The sequence below is a fragment of the Schizophyllum commune genome, assembly GCF_000143185.2.
Source record: "Schizophyllum commune H4-8 unplaced genomic scaffold SCHCOscaffold_1, whole genome shotgun sequence".
Lineage (NCBI taxonomy): Eukaryota > Fungi > Basidiomycota > Agaricomycetes > Agaricales > Schizophyllaceae > Schizophyllum > Schizophyllum commune.
In genome coordinates this window covers 4,401,355-4,418,896 of record NW_026089538.1, presented here as the reverse complement: position 1 = coordinate 4,418,896, position 17,542 = coordinate 4,401,355, and the positions used below count along the sequence as shown (strand labels likewise).

The following is a 17,542-nucleotide window of genomic DNA, read 5'->3' as shown; positions in this document are numbered from 1 at the left end:
TCCGCACAACCCCTCACATTTGCGTTGCCTGCATCTGCGACCTCCACGTAGAGTGACTGAGGCGGGTTCTGCCAGGAGCGACTACGGCGCGCGCTGGCTTGATGCCCCTGCGTAACAGGCTATCCTGCGGCTGCCAGCCCGGCTCGCAGTTCGATCGTGGACTACCCTCGCGCACCATCGCGAGCTTCGGCGCCGGTCTTCGTGGACATCTGGACTCCGGACATTGTCGTTGGTGAGCACTTTCCAGCTATCCACGAAAGCTCGTCCTCCAACGAGAATTGATTTCTCTTAAGTTCATGTATTCGCGCGTCTAGACTCACTCCCCGTCTCCCCATAAACGCAACCATAATCAAGGCCTTCCCCCTACGCTTCCCCTCGGCTTGCCGCCACCCGACGACGAGGCGCCCTTCGGCGTCGTTCGCGTCGGCAGCGGCTGCGGGTAGCGCCGAAGACACGTTGTGTGATTGTACGTACATCGCCGTGAAACATGAGCAGCGCTCGTCCATCGAACTGGTGGACGGAGCGGAGGTACGGTCTCCGACAGGCAGCACATAATGACGACCCGTACGTCTGCATGCGAAGAGGCCGTCATTCAGCAGGGTGGCGTCAGCTTTATGGTAGCAGCGCTTGTTGGAGACCTCCGGATCCTGTCCCCGGCTGCATCATGATCTGACGACTGAGTTTATCTGGATCCTCGCTCTCCCGTTCTTCACGGACCTTCTTCAAGTCAGACGAGACGACTCCGTGCCTCGTGCTGCTCAAACATTCCTCTTCAGTCTCGCATCGCGCGCGGCAGATAGAGTCGAGCGGAAACCGAATTCGTGGCCATTGTTGCTGACGTCATCATCAGGTGACCGCCACGTTCAGCGAGCCATCAAAAGCAAATTCTCTGGTGGCTTGGCCATTGAACCGCGACCACCACGACGAACTGCGCAAAATGACTCAAATGGAGAAACTCTCTGCGGCGAGAGGAGCTTCAGCGCGCCCTTCTGACGCTCATAGCACTCAGGTCTCCGATATGCCACAGAACGTGCCCAACGCGCCACTGAAGAAGGTTACCATTACGCTGGCACGGAAGCGGCAGAAGACGGAAGAAGTAGTATCACAAGAGCTCCTAGATGACCGTGACAGCTCCTTCTCATTTACGGAGATGCCGTTGGACGTACTTCTCGAGGTACGTGGTTGTCGTCGTTCACAAAGAGCACCCCCATCGAGGCCTAACATCATCCACCCACAGATACTCGGCTACCTCGACCCCATCTCCCTACTCTACCTCTCTCACAGCTCAAGTTCCCTACGCAATGCCCTCATGAGCTCGTTCGCAAAGAAGATATGGGCAAAGAGCTACGCCGAGACGAAGCACGGACTGCCTCCCATGCCCGAGGACATGTCCATACCCCAGTTCGTCGCCCTTGCGGTCGATAACTTCTGCGATGTGAGGCCTTGTCCGCTCATAATATAGCGTTTGTCCTGAGCGTCGACGTCGAAGCTGACCGTGCCCTCTACCTCCTTCACTAGTTCTGTCTCGTGTCTTTCCCGAAGGAAGCGCTCATCATCCGGATTTGGGCCGCACGGCTTCGGTGCTGCAGGGAGTGCATGTATGATAGGTGCGCGAGTTGAGGCCCGCGCATTCCGCATCCGCTCACACTATCTACTATAACCTAGCAAACACATCCTCGTCGAAACCCACATGAGCGGACGAGCACTGGCCGACGACTTCTACTGCTACTTCGAACGCGAGCGCATCCATGAACTCCTTCCGGGATTTTCTGAAAGTGCGTGCTGGTCCGCGCAGTTTGCGCGCTGCACATTTGGCATTTGCCCGTCGCATCTCCCATTTGCTGACCGGCATATCCTCAGACGACTCCGAGTATAGCCGCCGCCGCTTCCCGCGCGCCATCGTCGAGGACCTGGGCGCCGAATATCATCGCGACAATGACGGCAAGACCGACCAGGAGAAGAGGGCCTGGCTCGAGCGGAAAATGGACGAGGGGAAGGAGATTAGAAAGGTATTTGGCGGTTCTGCGACCGAATCGGACGCTATCACTGCGGGCGAGAGGATGCTCATGACGTCCTCATTCTTTAGCACGCAAAGCTCTGCAAGAACTGGGAGAAGCAGCAGGCGGAGATGGCGGAGAGGATGCGGGAGGAGAGGCGGGAGGAGTGAGTTCTTTTCCGCGTCAAACTTGTGGCGCTCTAGGCGCGCTGACGCGTGTTCTGATCGCAGGATTCTCGCGCTGTTGAGGCAGGCAGGGTATGCCGAGGAGGTGAAGGATTGGGGAGAGTGGCAGTCCTTCAGGATGCATACGTTCGTCAACAGGGCCCAGCCGCTCATGAAGAAAGGTGTGTCATACCAGTAAATTTTTGTGTCGAATCGAATTGCTCACCCTCTTCTCCAATTCAGAATGGAGAACCGAAGGAGGCGCCCTGATCGCGCTCGCCGAGCAGACGAGAGTCAAACGGCTAGAGAAAGCAAGGCGATCTATCTTCAAGACCCGCTATCGCACCGTCGAGCAGGTCTACAAGAACTACCTGCGCGGCAAATCTGCTGAGGAGCAAACCCTCCTCCCAGGTATCGGCGACGTGGTCACCTTCGAGGAGGTTAAGCGCCTCATTGAGGGCGCGCCCGTCGAGCGGAAAATCACCGCCAACGTTGTGCGCACCCTAATCACCGAGCTCGAGAAGACACGCTTCCCGGCGTGGCGCGCGTCGTGCGAGGCCGCTCTCGTCAATCTGCTCAACGCCAACGCAACCCGCGCCCGCTCGGACCTCGACCTCGCCACGTCGGTCTTCGTCGACAAGGACAGCGGGTGTACCTTATGGTACCCCGAGTTGCTCAACCACCGCGGCTCGCTGGCCAACTTGGAGCTCGACGACCCGCAGGCGCTCGTCCGCCAGCGCGCGTGGTCGGCGGGGCAGCTCTGCGTCGAGGTCGATTTGGTGCGGAAGGCGGAGAGGCTCGTCAAGTTGGCCGGGCTGGACCCGAAGATGGCGACGCCGGAGGATATGGACGAGCGCGATGCGTGGTTCACGCGCGCTGGCGATATCGTGAAGCAGAAAGAGGGGCTATGCTTGATGATGTGGCGGGAGGCGGTGAGTTTTGAGTTGTCGGTCCTACCGTCTGCAGAAATTGGTGCTAATGACTTTGCCAGATGGACGACGATGAGGAGGACCTTGATGCTCTCGTTCTGGTCTCAGACGAGGACACGTCGCTGGCGCGCGAAATGCGTGCGGATTGGGGGTCGGATAACCTCTCAGGGTGGCTGAAGGTCCCGGCGTCGATGCTTACAAAGACTGCCGAGAAGCAGAGGCGGCGGGGTGTAGCTTAGCTTGTCGATATCATTAATCTCGTTGGGATGGATGAGTATATCTGACTTGTCCTGATCGATTTGTATACTGAGAAATGGATTCATATGTAATCTGATCTCTGATATCGTCTCTGAATGCAATGATGACCTTGCACTAGCAAACAGCGATGGCACGTGTAGGCGAAAAACGAACAATATGCGGCAATTGCCGAATCAACAAGATCAGGTGATGGGCGCGTTGCTGGCATCATCGCATCAACAAAGTTTCCCGGACTTCGTCTTGAACCGCGACGCCCATTGGTAGTAGTACGACATGAGCCTCAGGAGATCCTCTCGACTCGCTGTCTGCAAAGATGCGGCTATCCCCGCCGTACTCAAAGAGACTGACAACGCACAACTCGGCCGTAAATCGCAGGCGGAGAACACGCGATCACACAAGCGTCGCAGGACAACGGCGAACACTGGCAAAAAGGGTCGGAAGGCAGTACGCGTGCCTTCTTCGACGCTCCCCCTTCATGATTTGCCTCTCGATCTACTGTTCGAGGTGCGTGGTCTAACCCCTCGTCGACCTACTCATGCTGATCGCCACTCCTTGCAGGTTGTTGGCTACTTGGATCCCACATCTCTTCTTCACTTGTCCCGTGTCTCGCGAGCTCTACACAACACGCTCATGAGCCGGTCCTCGCAATGGCTATGGAGGAATAGCTACGCCAACTCCAAGCACGAGCTCCCGCCAGCGCCGGACGACCTCACCATTCCGAAGTTCGTGGGCTTCGTCATCGACGAAGTCTGTGATGTTAGTCCACTTCCTTTACTGGTCTCATACTTGAGCTGACGGCGACCACCTTTCTCAGTTCTGCCGCACGCTCATGCCGAAGAAAGCGAAGGTCTCAAGGATATGGCAGGCGCGCATGCGGTGTTGCAGCGAGTGCCTCGAAGATAGGTGCGATTTGTTGAGATTGAACCCACTCACGCCCCTCACGCCCTTCAAGGGAGCACTTCGTGAATATCAACAATTTTGGCAAGATCAAATTTATTCAGGACGTCCTTCGGTGGTTGGGCAAGGACTTTTCCCTCGGCACCCTGCTACCGGGGTCGGATACGTCGGGTGCGAAACGTTTTACGAATGCGACGCTCATATACTTACCTTATCGCAGGCAGCAACTATCCCACGAGGCATGACGTGCCGTTGGTCGTGCTCGAGCGGCTCGCTAGTGACTTCGCACGCGACAACAAGCGCAAGTCTGTGGAACAGAAGAAGAGATGGCTTATGGACAGAGTGAGTGCGCTGGACAAGGTGAAGCAGGTACGCGAGACATTCTATTCGTGCGTCGTTGGTCTGATGATATGTGCGTACCGACAATCAGCACGCCGACATCTGCCGGACATGGGAGGGGGACGTGTGGTACAAGCAGCTAGAGGAAACGATGGAGCTGAGGCAGAAGAGATTGAATGCGTAAGTGTTCGTACTGGCGCTCAATCATTGTGAGGAGCTGACGCTTTCAACGGGTCCTAGCATCCTCGACAAGATGACCATCTTAGGGTACGAGGAAGAGGCGGAGAACATTTGTAACCGGAGCGCGTTCTACGAGCATCCGCTCGTCAAGAAGGTGCAACCACTCACGAGTAGAGGTACGTCCTGCTCAAGCATCTTGTTGAGCATCGCTGCTAGTGAAGTTCTTCTGGCTCACTCGCGACCTGAAGAATGGTTTCGCATACGCGACCCGCTGCTTCGCTTAGCGAAGGAGCTCAGTGCGAAGGTCGCTGAAGAAGTCAAGCGCAGGGCGTACGGTGATCGCTATCGCGACGTGTGGCACGTGTATGAGGAGTATCTGGATGGAAAATCGCGTCAGACCCATCCGAGCATCGGCGATCTGGTGAACTTCAAGGAGATCAACAACCTCATCTACAAGACGCCCATGGATAAGGACCTTTCTCCGCTTGAAAAGGAGGACATATGCGCGGTTATCGATGAGGTCGCTCGGATGCGGTTCTCCGAGTGGCGGACGCGGTGCGAGACCGCGCTGGTCGCCCTACTCGCCGACAAGTTTAAGAATTGGGACCGGAAGGCGACCGCTGCCGATCTTCATCTCGCGGTCTCGGTATTCTCAAGCGAGGACGACAAGTGGCACTGGTGGTACCCGGAGGTGCTCACCATTGACGGTCGGCCGCTTGATATGCACATGTGGGCGTTGACGGAGGAAGAGGAGGAAGACCTGACGCCTCAACGGAGGCAGATGGACGCATTCTCGGCGGACGTCTTTCACGTGAACGCGGATCGCGTGCGAAGCGCGGCACGGCTGGTGAAGCTAGCTGGGCTGCATCCGAGCACGGCGACTGTCGACGACATGGACGCGCGCGACCCATGGTTCGCGGGTGCGTACAAGAAGCGTGATCGGAACACGTACGGTCTACACGTGATGACATGGAGGAAAGCGGTTTGTGCTCACCAGATATCCATTCGAAACACGTTACTAACGCGTTCTATGGCAGGCGCAAGAGCTTTGGGGGTCTGAGGACATCGTGTTGGTTTCATCTGAGGATACTGACCTGGCACGCACAATGCGTGACGAATGGCGAGCACAGAGTAGTAGGCCTTTCAGAGGAGGTTTGCGTCTGCCAGCGCTAGAGAAGAAGAAGACACGAGGGCATTGAGAGGATGGGGTTGTTGACATCTTGCTTCACGCATATTGTGCTGGTGTAGTTTGTATGTCACAATGTCAGTGTCGAACGAGGGCGTAGCTCCAGATGAGGAGGCTAAATAACATCAAGAGTCATTGAAGCGACTACGCGGCAGACCCAGGTGCACATGAACTGGCGTGCGGTAAATTCAACATCCCTTGTGTACAGTCAGGTGACTGCCACGAGGTCAAAAGCACGTTGTCAGTCCCAAACAATGCGCAGCTGACTTTGTCCTACCACCACGACCTCCATTTCGACTACGCAGCATGGCACGCACAACGAGAGGTTCTGCCTCATCGAAGCGTCCCCAGTCTGCTCGTAGAGAGAATACGCGTGATGAGCGACCTGGGTTCACGACGGCAAGCGATTCACGGCCGCGCAAGCGCGTCAAGAAGGAGGCTGCTTCGGATGAGGCGGAAGTCGACACGGAGGTCAAGCAGGATGATGCAGCCTTAAGCTCTCGCTTTACTGACCTGCCCCTCGAATTGGTTCTTGAGGTGTGTTGCCACTGTATCATCCCGTCATTCTCAGCTGACCGAGTCGCGCCACTCGCAGGTACTCAGCCATCTTGACGCACGCTCTCTCCTTCAGCTGGCGAGGACCACGAAGCTCCTGAGGAGTCTCCTTCTGAGTCGATCCTCGATCAAGATATGGAAGAGGGGCTACAATTACACGAAGCCTGCTATGCCGCCACCGCCTAGCGACATGTCGATCCCCCGCTTGTTAGCGTTCCTCGAAGACGAGATCTGCGATGTGAGCTCCGCATCTCTCGTGCTTGTCGCCTGAGTTGATCATAGTTACCCTTGCAGTTCTGCGACGAATCACCTGACGACGGTGTTCTAACAGTGTGGAGCTCCTGGCAGCGCTTTTGCGAGGGGTGCGCGGACAGCATGTGCGTTGGACAGATGTCCCGCTGCAGCCAAATCCTCACGCATTCAAAGATTCTGCCTCATACCAGACGAGTATATCCGCGACTTTCACGTCGTCAAGAAGATTATCCGCCTGTGTGGCCATTCGTACCAACCCGTCGACCTGCTCCCTTCCGTCGTTCTGCAGGGTAAGGACCCGGCTATTATGCCTCTGGTGCCATGACTCGTGCTTACTCTGATCTAGTTTACCATGGGTTCTATGGTCGTGAGGTTGTGCGTTACTCGCGAGCGGCGTACGACAAATTGGCGAAACAATTTGAGCACGCCACCGCGGGGAAGCCAAAGGAATACAAGAAAGAGTGGGTCGCGGGCTGGGTGGAGAACCTTAGAAAGTCCTTGAGGGTGCGCTCAACTTATGGCGCGATCGGCAGTATCTCACGATATCTCAGCACGTCGAGGCTTGGGAGAGTTGGGACTATGAGAGAGAAGAGAGGAAGGAGGCGGAAAGGCGCATAACCCACCGTCAGAGAATCGATGAGTCAGCCACTCTCTCGTTCTCCTCTTTGGAAAGGGACTGACGCAGATGTCAGGATCTTGCAGCGACTTGGCGAATTGGGCTGGGCTGATGAAATACAGAAGCCAGCTGTCTCCAGCCAACTCCGCAGCCATGAGCTCGTCGACAAGACAAAGCGGCTTACTGACGAAGGTTAGGGCACTAGTTATATCAGTATTGACCATCGCTGACGGTCCCTCCCTCAGAGTGGGCTTCGATTCGTGGGCCCCTCCTCAAGCTCCTGCAGGAGCTGCGCGACAAGCGCCTGGAGCAGGAGCGGCAAGTCTTATTGCGGGAAAGGTACCGGACGTTGAAAGAAGTGCACAAGGACCGCATCCACAACAAGACTCAACAAGAGCGCTGCTTCATGCCCGGCGCGGGCGAGCTCGCAGGCCTCAAGGAGGTCACCGACGCAATCGAGCGCACACCAGTCGACCGGACGCTCACCAAGGACGATCTACAATCCATCATCGACGCCATCCCTCAAGCGCGATGGGATGAGTGGAACGCCGCGCGCGCGGCAGCCCTGGTAAACATGCTCAACCGCGCAGACGCGCCGCCAAGGCATGGGCAGCCCGCGACCACGGAAGACCTCCAGCTCGCGACGACAGTGTTCACCTACAGCTACGAGACCCACCTCACCTATCCTGAGGTTCTGGGCCATCGCGATGGCCGCTGCAGTACCGCGGGAACACCGAAATCGTCAATCAAAAAGAAGTGGTCAGTCAAGGATTACAAGATCCAGCTGAGCCGCCAGCGCATCGCGGCGAGGGTTGTCAGGCTGGCCGGACTCGATCCCAAGACGGCAACGGCTGCGGAGATGGATGCGCGCAATGTGTGGTTCGCGACGACGGGAAACGTGCGCGCGAGCAACCACGATTTGTGCGCCATGACGTGGAGAGGCGCGGTAAGCCCTCGATTGCCTGAATTCCCTGATATGCGTTGAGACTGACCGATCCAAAGATTATGGAATGCTATCCGGAGGACCAAATTGTGACTCTGCCTGCTAAGCGTGTCGCTCAAGCGCAGGAACTGCTTGCCCAGAAGAAGTGCGGAGACGGCGACCCGGCCTTGTACGTTGACATTCCCCGTGGGAGGAAGACGTCGAAGAAGTGAGGTAGACGCTGAAAGGAAGCGCTGGAGAAGAGTACACCTAGTTTTGGATGAATTCTCGCAAGAGCGATTGAGTTTCAGCTCGTACTAGAATGCCACGCGCGGGCTTGGAGAAATCTGAGAGGCTTTTAAAGACGGTCCCCCATCTGACTATCTCTAAGTCCTTGCTTGATTCTCTCTCATGGGACCCCGGAAGAGGTACAGAGCGCGTGCGAAGTCAGGGCTCCTACTCCGGGCTGTAATGTAGATGCGGCGCCTATTTGACTTTGCTTGGACTTGTGGGCGCTGCGATCAAAACCCGTTGATGCGGACGCAATTCCCCCCTCTCCTGCACGTTGACCACCTTCCCCTCCTCTGCATACGTCTCCTCCTGCTCGAAAAGAGAACTCGAATCTCCTCATTCTGCTAAAGGCCAAGATGCACGCAGCACTACCTGATGGGGAGCGCTGCAATGAATGGACTGGCGACAAGGAAAACGGCGAGGGAATCGGCATTCTGAGTGAAGATGGATAGCCAGAGGAAACGCCGTGTCGAAGGCGGCGAGAAAACGTGCGTTGCAGTCGAATAGCGTCATACAGCTTGCTAATCCAGTGCCAGGCGTCCGTGCATCTCGACGCCCCGAAGCCTCGATCGCGATCCGTCCCCGGACATCCAGTCGTCAGCTCCCTGCCTTCCTGCGCAAGCTCGGCAGCTGCACTCTGCTCAACGCGAACACACCGCATCTGCCACACCGAGCCGCATCTGCTTCTGCCTCACAGAACGGCATCCGCTTTTCGACCGTACGCGCGACGCGCCCCCGTCATCACCCACCAGCAGTCAAGCCCCATAGACGATCGCAAGGGGATGGAGGACGACGCACAGACTTGAGTGGGACCACGAGGGGCGCGAGGAGAACTACTCTGCACGCGAGGAAGGACTCCATGGGACGCGGGAGGTGGGCGGTGGGGAGGAGGCGGATGGTCGGGACCGCAGCTCTAGATGCGACCTGCTCAGACCGGACCTGCTGGACGTCGACCCTGCCCTCGCCTCGACGGCAGACCTGTCCTTGCTCTCCAAAAGTCTCTCCCACTCTCGACGCGCCTCCGAGCGAGCTCTCGACGCACCTGCGAACAATGTCCTAACGCGCTGCTTACCGAAGCTTGCCGCGCCTTTGACCGAACGCGCGACGCATAGTCCTCGAGAGTGCGCGACGAAGTGCTGGAGGACGTGAAGTCTGTAGAGCGATCACCAGTTCATGCTCAGATACGTCTGTAGTCGGGCGTTTCGCATGACGCGACGCGCTCCCAAGCCCTCGAAGTCGTGCTCGACGCGCTCGTCGTCTTGCCCTTGAGGGTCGCCACCTAGCCCTCGACGATAGTCCCCTCGCGCTCGACGAGTGACCTCTCGCCCTCAAGGGTTGTCGTCTCGCGCCTCACGGTCGCCGCCTCGCGCTCGACGGCCTCCTTCCCTCGTTCTCTGGTCGTATGTGTGAACCCCGCGCATGCTCGATCGGCGTCGCGAATCCTGCGCATCGGACTTTTTCATTCTCGATGAGCGGAAGACTTCACCGGGAGCAAGGCCCTCTCCTCCGTGATCGAGAGAGCAATCAACCACATCGATACTCTGATAGCGCTCGACGCCAAAGCCAGCAATCCTCCTCCAAAACATCGGTCGTTCGCTTGTTTCCCCATCATACTCGTGCCGAGGCCTCAGAATACTCGAACGACCCTGCGCCGACCATGTTTGCACGATCTGCCCGACCGAAGGGCTCTACCGTCGCTCGCATATGCTTTTCGCTCGTACACATCATGTCGGTGCAAAGTCCTCACTTCTTCGGCTTGTTGCCGAGTTCTGTGACATGGCGCGCGTGTAATTTCGGTCCCTGATAATTCTCTTTCACCGCGGCCCCTCGACCATTCTGATAAAGTGAAGCGCTCCAGATCGTCCTTGGTACCCAGAACCTGTCTTTGGTCGAATCTTCATTCATTGTCCTCGTATCGGCTTCGTGTGCGTCTCAAATATGACAATACTGATTCAAATCAAGAACAATAGACTGACTGGACCCCTCCTCGTACACGTGGTGCTGTTCCCGCCATAATTGTGTCGAGTGCGCTTGGACCATCAACGCATGAACTTGACCTTCAACCACAACCATCGCACAAAACAGCCCGCCATGAGACAGTTCCCTCGTCCCGACGCTTCTCCTACAGGGACCACCTCATCACTCCCGGAGAGTGTGGAGAGTGTAACTTACACTGACAAAGACAACGTGCCACACGATAACGAGTTGACCGCAATCCAGCTGCCGTCACAAAAGCGCCAGAAGACCAAGGACGGAGGTGGCAAGGTGTCCTCGGTATCGAACCTGCACGCGCCTGTCAGCGCTCTACTAGACCTACCTCTCGACGTGCTCCTAGAGGTACGTCGCGCCTCGTCGTCTCGGACGACCTCATCTCCCAATTCGAGCTCACGCTTATTGTTGCAGATCCTCACCCACGTCGACCCCATGTCCCTCCGCCACGTATCCCGCACGTCACATGCCCTGCGAGACACGCTCACGGGCCCTCAATCCAACTGGATCTGGCGGGCGAGCTACGCAAACACGGACCACGGACTACCGCCGGCGCCGGACGATGTATCCGTGCCACAATTCCTCAGTCTCCTCGTCGACGAGGTCTGTGATGTATGTCGGTCTTTAGTGCCGCGCACGTCTACCAGCTGACGCTCACCCTCTAGGTTTGTCACGCATCCCCGGATCCGAAGGACCCATTCGACCGAATCGAAAGAATATGGGCAGCGCGTACCAAATACTGCCGCAACTGCTGGTACTACAGGTAAATAACTACACTGCGAATCTGTCCCCACTAACCCCGCCTGCGACAGTGATGAGCTGGTTCGCGAGGAGAATATGACCTGTTTTCCGATGGTTCGTGAGATGCAGGGCTATGTTGGCCCTCAGTACCCCCTGTACAAGATATTCCCAGCCTCAGAGCGTCAGTACTAGATCGTGCCTCATTGCCCCTTGCTGACGACTATATAGCATATTGTGATCGGTGCACGTATCGGCGGTATCCGCGTGTTCTTGCTCAGCGCGTTGCCAACGAGTTCTCGTACGATACAGAAGGAAAGTCCAAGGAAGATAAGAAGGCATGGATAGTACGACAAGCCGAGAAATATGAGAACGTGATAAAGGTACGCACGAAGTGTCCCTCTTCGTGTCTTTTTTCTCGCAATCTTTGACAGACTCACCGTCACTAGCATGCTGAACTATGTCACAAATGGGAAAAGCAGGAGATGCGGAACAGGCAGGAGAGAAAGGAAGAAGTGCGAAAAGGAAGGCTTGAGGCGTATGTCTCTGAGGCTCTCACTTACAAGTCTTTCAGTTGACGCTAATTTATCCCTTTTCAGGATTAAGCAGAGGCTATGGGACCTCGAGATCGACGTCGATGATGCTCAGGTCTTCAAGGAGGAATTCAAAGGGCTCCTCACTACAGCACCATTGACGCAGTACGACGAGGAGAGGACACCCAAGTACTTCCCAAGGCCAGTTCATAGCACGCCTATCGCGATTTACAACCTTGTGGGGGAAGCGCGGTCGCTCACAGAGGAAGGTGAGCCATGATATTTGGTCAGCGCGCTGCATTCACGTAGCTCACTGTCCATCTTAGACTGGTCGACCATCCAGGACTGGCTTCTCCAAGCCGCCAAAGCGGAGAAGAGACGCCAGATCCTTGAAGGGCGATACTCTGCGTTCAAGCGAGCCTATCGCCAGTTCCTGGATCTCAAGTCGTACCGTAAGAAGTGCCTGTATCCCAGCATATGCACTCTGGCCAATTGGGATGATGTCGTCGACTTGATCGAGGGCACGCCGCTCGAGCAGGATCTTTCTTCGGAAGACATGCGCGCGTTCATCAACAAGCTCGCGGAGGGGCGCTTTTCCAGATGGCGAGCGGCATTCGAGGCAGAGCTGGTCGCGAAGCTCAATGCCGCGGACACGGAGCGGGAACACCCAGCCACCAGGGCGGACCTCAAGCTTGCGACGTCAGTATTCTCTCACAAATCAGGCTCGGAATCCTATGGTCTTTTGTGGTACCCGGATTTGCTGGGTTGGTACCCGCGACCTTGGGGCCTCCCTCATCCGGTGGACTCGTACTATGCCGTGCGAAAGTGCCCGCCGTGGTCGGCTCATGAGGTCCAGGTCGAGGGCTGGCGGAGGAGCTTGGCCGCCCGTATGGTGTCGATGGCGAGGCTGGATCCAGCGACGGCGACATTCACGAAAATGAATTATCAACTTGTCTGGTTTGCGCGGACGGACGAGGTGGCGATGCTTCATCACGGGAAGAGGGCGTTCTTGCAGCCTTGGCATCGTGCGGTACGCCTGTTCAATCAGCTCGTGCGTGCACATGCTATTGGAGCTAACCAGGAGACCGGTCTTACAGATGATTGGAGCAAGGGAGGGCGATGAGTATGTTATATTTTTCGGTCACGACGAAGTGGATCGAGCCCGCGCTTGGCTAGCAAATCCATCCGCGCTTGTATACTAGAGCTGACGACGACCCGGCCGAAAATGAGATGAAAACTGCATAGACGTGTCAATGGGTCCTGTATCACACCCATCATCCGACTCACCATCTCATCAGCCTTCGTGCACGCATCCCCACCTCATAATTGTCCCTCAGGTACCTAGAATATGTTCTGTCGTATATACAATTGCAGTCCAAATGAGGGAGGTTCACATATCAATCACCGAACGAGCCAAGACTCACCTCAGCATCGTCCGGATTATTGAACCTTCCCCGCTGCCTTGCAACTGATTCGCCCATTTCTGCTGACGTCCGCGGACCCAGCCTTACATACCAGCCTGTTAATATGTTCTGCTACCACTGGCTCCAACCTCGCAGGCTTGACCACGAACTCCCTATGCGTGACGCGAGCACTTTTGCGAGGGTCATGGCGCGCTCTGGTGGAGACGGGAACGCCCACTCGTTGCACGGGAACACCCACTCGGTGCATGCTATATCTGCCGCGGTAGTCTGCCTTTTGGTGCTCGCCCTGTACCGCGGAGAACTGAAGTCGTTTCGAACCCCAAGGCCATCAGCGACGAACGAGAACAGCGTCGACGCAGGGTCTCCCGCACCTCGTTCTTCCCACCTTCGCAAGCGAAAAACGCTCCTCTCCTCGCCTTCTCGAATGCGGAGAACGCTCTGCTATCGCCCAGAGCTCCGCTATTTGCCTGCGAGACCAAAATTGGTTTTTCCATGCTGAGTGCCATCTAAGGAAGCCAACTCGGTTGTCAGTGCGATTGCGCTGACTCCCGAAGGATTGTAGATCAAGTGGAATTGAGCAGAGTACGATACAAGGGTTGCAGGCAGGATACAGGGAGAGAAAAGCAAGAACAAACAGACACTGGAGAAAAAGGATACAGGGATCGATGTGCGCCGTACCATCGCCAATGCGCCGCCGCTTGCCAGAAGCATCCGCCACGCGTCAGATGTTACCAGTCGCTGAAGGAGGACGACGCGCGAGGAGACAAGGCACCGGAGGGGATGTGTTCACCTCCTCGACGACCCTTCTCCTTCACCGGCGAGACCCGTTTGCGCCAAAAGACAGCCGCACCTAAGCCATGGTCAGTCCACGCTTCACATGAGAGGAGCATAAAAGTCAGAGTACGCACGGGCAAGCCTGCGGACGCGCTGGAAGCAGCGCCGGAGGCAGCTGGGTTTTCTTGGGGTGATGCGCACGCCCTGGGCCTCGAGCGCGGCGATGAACTGCGCGTTCTTCTGCTCGACTTCGACAACCTGCTGGTTCCAGCGGTCGCGGCAGTCCGTGGCAATTCTGGATCGCAACTCGTCAAAGGAGGTCGTCGCCAGAAGACTAAGATGGCTGTACCTTTTCATCTCGTCGAGCTCCCTCAAGAATCCGACCGGGTCGGGCGGACTCTCAAACGACGACAGATCGTAGCTGTAGCGCACCATGACGCGCTGCGCCGCGTTCCGGGAGGGGAACGCGAGGACCGGGGCCTCCGGCGTGCGAGACGACGGCGCATGGTAGTCCTCCTCGTCCGCTTCGGACGCAGCGTCTTCATCACGCTCCTCCCCCTCATACACCTTGCTATCCAGCATGAAGCGCCGCCAGCGCTCCGCGTCCTTGTAATCCTTGTCCGCGCCCTCAATCGCCCTCACCACGCGCGGCTCGTCCGGCGGGAACACCACCTCGCGCCCCTTCTCCCGGTCGTGCAGGCGGTTCCAGAGGTAGATGTCGTCCATCCCCAGATACGCCTCCAGCAGCGCCTCCTCGTTCGCCCCCACCAACATAGACTCGGGCTCTTCGTTCGAGATGCGCGGTTTGCAGTAGGCGGAGCGAATGCTGAGCGGCGATGTGTGGCAGCAATCGTCCCAGGGGAGGGAGGGGTAGGCGTGGACGGGGCGCCGGCCGAGCTCGCTGGAGGTGTTGGGGAGGATGGGCATGGCGGCGGCTTGGTTGTAGAGCGCGGAGGGGTTGGTGGGGGGTCGGCCCTGCGCGACGAGGACGAGGGAGCAGGGTACATAGCCGGCGACGCGGTCGACGTAGTCATCTTCCGACCAGGGCTATCATTAGCGGGTGAGTGAGGTTGAACAACATACGAGGAAGGGGGATACGCACCTCGGTCAAGTACGCGATGTACTTGCCACACTGCATGTTGCACGACTCTTCGAAGGAGATAGGATCATCGAGCCATGCGAGGCTCGCCACAGGGTCCAGCGAGACGACGACGTAGGAGCCGCCTATAGGATGATTTCGTAGCACCATTGGTGGGCGCAGGGCGCTTTAGCAGATGTGGGGAACAGCGGTTGTGGAAGTGGTCAAAGGGAAGTTCGAAGAGCGCCGATGCTAACACGCGCCGAACAAAGCAATGCCTGCACGCGCTCACGTGCTGAGCTATGACGCGCCTCGTGTGTCTGCGCCTTGTCTGAGCTGTGGCCATGCCTTGAAAACAAGAGATACACACCTACCGATCTGCCTCGTGTTCAGCATCGCCACACTTCTCAAGTGCTCCCCGCCACATTTCTCAGGTTCCCTTTGCCACGCCTCTCAGGTCCTCTTCGCCACACTTCCCATATCAGCCTCCTCCCATGCGCGCAGGACCAAGAGGTTATGGTCCCATTGCCGCAGGCTGCGCAGCCGCTGTCGACGCAAATCGGCGCCGAAGGGCGCCTCGCCACCGAGCAGCGGCAGGACACGACCCGGACCTGATGAAGCTCGACCTGATCTTGATGAAGTTCGACATGACCTTGACGATGCTCGACCATATCCCGATCAAGTTCGAGTAGTCCTTAATGAAGCTCAGCTGAACCTTCGCGCACTTCAACCGGACCTTGACGAAGTTCGACAGCACCTGACAGTTGATGAGGTTCGGGCATTGAAGGCGGGCGTCCCCTGGTTGTTGACGTTGTCGGGGCGCGCTGAGTCCATATGAGTTTTGATAAGGCGCGTCGATACCCTGTTAGCTTGAGCGGGTTGCAGGGAGGCTGGGAGAGGCGGAGGGAGTAAGAGCGATGGTGTGGGATGCGGGCATGCTTGGCGGATACGTTGACAACGTGAAGAGCGGGGAGAAGCTCGCCAGAAGCGGAAGGGGAGAGAGCGGTAATGTGAGGTGGCGCTTGGCGGTGTAAGGGGAGCTGGTCTGCGGCGGTGATCGAGGATGAACAGGGTTTGCGACGCTAATCGAGAACGAGCAAAGTTCGCGACGCCGATCGAGCATGCGCGGGGTACACGCATACGACCAGAGCACAAGGGGCTCGCGCATACGACCAGAGAACAAGAGACTGTGGCCGACGAGTTCATCGTCGAGCGCGTGGCGGCGCCCGTGGAGCGCGAGACGACATTTCTTGAGGGCGAGCGATTGCTCGCCGAGCGCGTGATGACGACTGTCAAGCGCGACGACGAACGCATCCAGTACAACTTCGACGTATGCCGCGTCGCACGGGGTCCGATTTTTGGACGTATCTGCGCATGGGCTGGTAGTCGCTCGTCCGACCGCACGTCCTCTTCGCTGCGTCGCGCATCCTCGAGGACTGCACGTCGCGCGTTCGGTCAAATGCACGGCAAGTTTCGGCAGGTAGCGCGTCGAGATCTGTTTGGGGGCGCGTCGAGTGTTGTCTCGCAGGCGCGTCAAGACTAGACAAGGCTTTGGAGAGCCGGGACAGGTCTGCTGTCGAGGCGCGAGCAAATTTGGTGTCCAGCAGCTCTCTTTGAACGCGTCGCATCCTCCATGATAGCACCGCGGTCCCGGCGATCCCCAGCCTCCCTCCGACCACCTCCCGCGACCCGAACAGTCCCCCTGGCGTCCCGCGTAGTCCCCTTCTCACGTCCCACATAGTCCTCACGCGTACAGAGTGTTTCGTGCCTCGTCCTCTATCTCCTTGCGATCGTGTATGGGGCTTGACTGGGTACGCGCTGCTGGGGAGGAATAACGGGGCGCGTCGCGCGTATGATCGAGGACCGGGTGCCGCTCGGTGAGGCAAATGCGGTATAGGCGCGTTGTACGGGGCGCGGCGAGCACCCTGCGAGAAGTGCTGCAGTCAAGCTCGCGCTCGACGACGAGGAGTGGACAGCTGGGTGACCGGCTCTCAGCGAGACCGATCGCGACCGAGCTTTCGGAATGCATGAACGCCTAGCTCAGTATAAGCAAGCCATTTAGTGCTATCCATCTGCAACACACCTGTTCTCGCCGCATTCAGCCAGACAGTTCCCTCTGGCTGACTATCTCCACTTAGAGTGCTGATTCACATGTCGTTCGCTCTTGTCGCCACTCTTCCCATCGCTTTACGTCACGTATCTCTGCGCCGTCTGCACCGTCAGCGACAGTTATGTATTCAGCTTCTCTTGACGAGCAGGAGGAGACGTAGATAGGCGAGGGACGGGGAGGTGGTGACTGCTCAGGAGAAGGGAATACTTCCGCATCAGCGGGTTCTGATCACAGCGCCCATAAGTCCAAGCAAAGTCAAACAGGCGCCGCATCCATCACCTGTAATCGAAATCCTGTAGCCGCGCGCGGT

At 57.4% G+C, this 17,542-nt stretch overlaps 6 protein-coding genes across 6 annotated transcripts; 4 read left to right on the top strand and 2 right to left on the bottom strand.

The window, feature by feature from the left end:
• Positions 1-946: 946 nt before the first annotated feature.
• On the top strand, positions 947-3,401 carry SCHCODRAFT_02559889 (uncharacterized protein; the record flags this gene model as incomplete). Its single annotated transcript, XM_003034693.3, has 9 exons — positions 947-1,174; positions 1,238-1,435; positions 1,519-1,607; positions 1,666-1,775; positions 1,861-2,009; positions 2,087-2,163; positions 2,228-2,343; positions 2,405-3,093; positions 3,153-3,401. 9 exons carry the CDS (start codon positions 947-949, stop codon positions 3,327-3,329), a joined length of 1,833 nt encoding a protein of 610 aa, XP_003034739.2. The 3' UTR covers positions 3,330-3,401.
• A 214-nt stretch (positions 3,402-3,615) lies between these two features.
• SCHCODRAFT_02523240 (uncharacterized protein) lies at positions 3,616-6,066 on the top strand. Its single transcript, XM_003034694.3, has 8 exons — positions 3,616-3,852; positions 3,907-4,104; positions 4,163-4,251; positions 4,301-4,416; positions 4,466-4,614; positions 4,676-4,764; positions 4,825-5,746; positions 5,802-6,066. The coding sequence occupies exons 1-8, from the start codon at positions 3,622-3,624 to the stop codon at positions 5,961-5,963; spliced, it is 1,956 nt and encodes a 651-aa protein (XP_003034740.1). The 5' UTR covers positions 3,616-3,621; the 3' UTR covers positions 5,964-6,066.
• A 190-nt stretch (positions 6,067-6,256) lies between these two features.
• SCHCODRAFT_02559883 (uncharacterized protein) lies at positions 6,257-8,623 on the top strand (the record flags this gene model as incomplete). The annotated part of the gene is made up of 9 exons (XM_003034695.3): positions 6,257-6,487; positions 6,546-6,743; positions 6,800-6,882; positions 6,932-7,047; positions 7,104-7,261; positions 7,309-7,397; positions 7,450-7,565; positions 7,619-8,319; positions 8,376-8,623. The coding sequence occupies 9 exons, from the start codon at positions 6,257-6,259 to the stop codon at positions 8,526-8,528; spliced, it is 1,845 nt and encodes a 614-aa protein (XP_003034741.1). The 3' UTR covers positions 8,529-8,623.
• Positions 8,624-10,632: 2,009 nt separating this feature from the next.
• SCHCODRAFT_02662305 (uncharacterized protein) lies at positions 10,633-13,780 on the top strand (the record flags this gene model as incomplete). The annotated part of the gene is made up of 11 exons (XM_003034696.2): positions 10,633-10,923; positions 10,990-11,187; positions 11,241-11,338; positions 11,388-11,497; positions 11,545-11,696; positions 11,763-11,851; positions 11,913-12,115; positions 12,173-12,876; positions 12,944-12,969; positions 13,352-13,532; positions 13,595-13,780. 11 exons carry the CDS (start codon positions 10,633-10,635, stop codon positions 13,778-13,780), a joined length of 2,238 nt encoding a protein of 745 aa, XP_003034742.1.
• Positions 13,781-13,998: 218 nt separating this feature from the next.
• On the bottom strand, positions 13,999-15,293 carry SCHCODRAFT_02483659 (uncharacterized protein; the record flags this gene model as incomplete). The annotated part of the gene is made up of 4 exons (XM_050342828.1): positions 13,999-14,120; positions 14,179-14,339; positions 14,394-15,091; positions 15,147-15,293. The coding sequence occupies 4 exons, from the start codon at positions 15,291-15,293 to the stop codon at positions 13,999-14,001; spliced, it is 1,128 nt and encodes a 375-aa protein (XP_050203239.1).
• A 682-nt stretch (positions 15,294-15,975) lies between these two features.
• On the bottom strand, positions 15,976-16,344 carry SCHCODRAFT_02608930 (uncharacterized protein). The gene has a single exon (XM_050344346.1). It carries the CDS (start codon positions 16,288-16,290, stop codon positions 15,988-15,990), a length of 303 nt encoding a protein of 100 aa, XP_050203238.1. The 5' UTR covers positions 16,291-16,344; the 3' UTR covers positions 15,976-15,987.
• Between the last annotated feature and the right edge of the window lie 1,198 nt (positions 16,345-17,542).

Bases quoted from the DNA above. Each gene is read 5' to 3' on its own strand.
- SCHCODRAFT_02608930 (XM_050344346.1), bottom strand. From the start codon at position 16,290: ATGCGCGAGCCCCTTGTGCTCTGGTCGTATGCGTGTACCCCGCGCATG.
- SCHCODRAFT_02523240 (XM_003034694.3), top strand. From the start codon at position 3,622: ATGAGCCTCAGGAGATCCTCTCGACTCGCTGTCTGCAAAGATGCGGCT. The intron at 4,615-4,675 runs GTACGCGAGACA...ACCGACAATCAG, and splicing joins CGCTGGACAAGGTGAAGCAG to CACGCCGACATCTGCCGGAC. The intron at 5,747-5,801 runs GTTTGTGCTCAC...GTTCTATGGCAG, and splicing joins TGATGACATGGAGGAAAGCG to GCGCAAGAGCTTTGGGGGTC.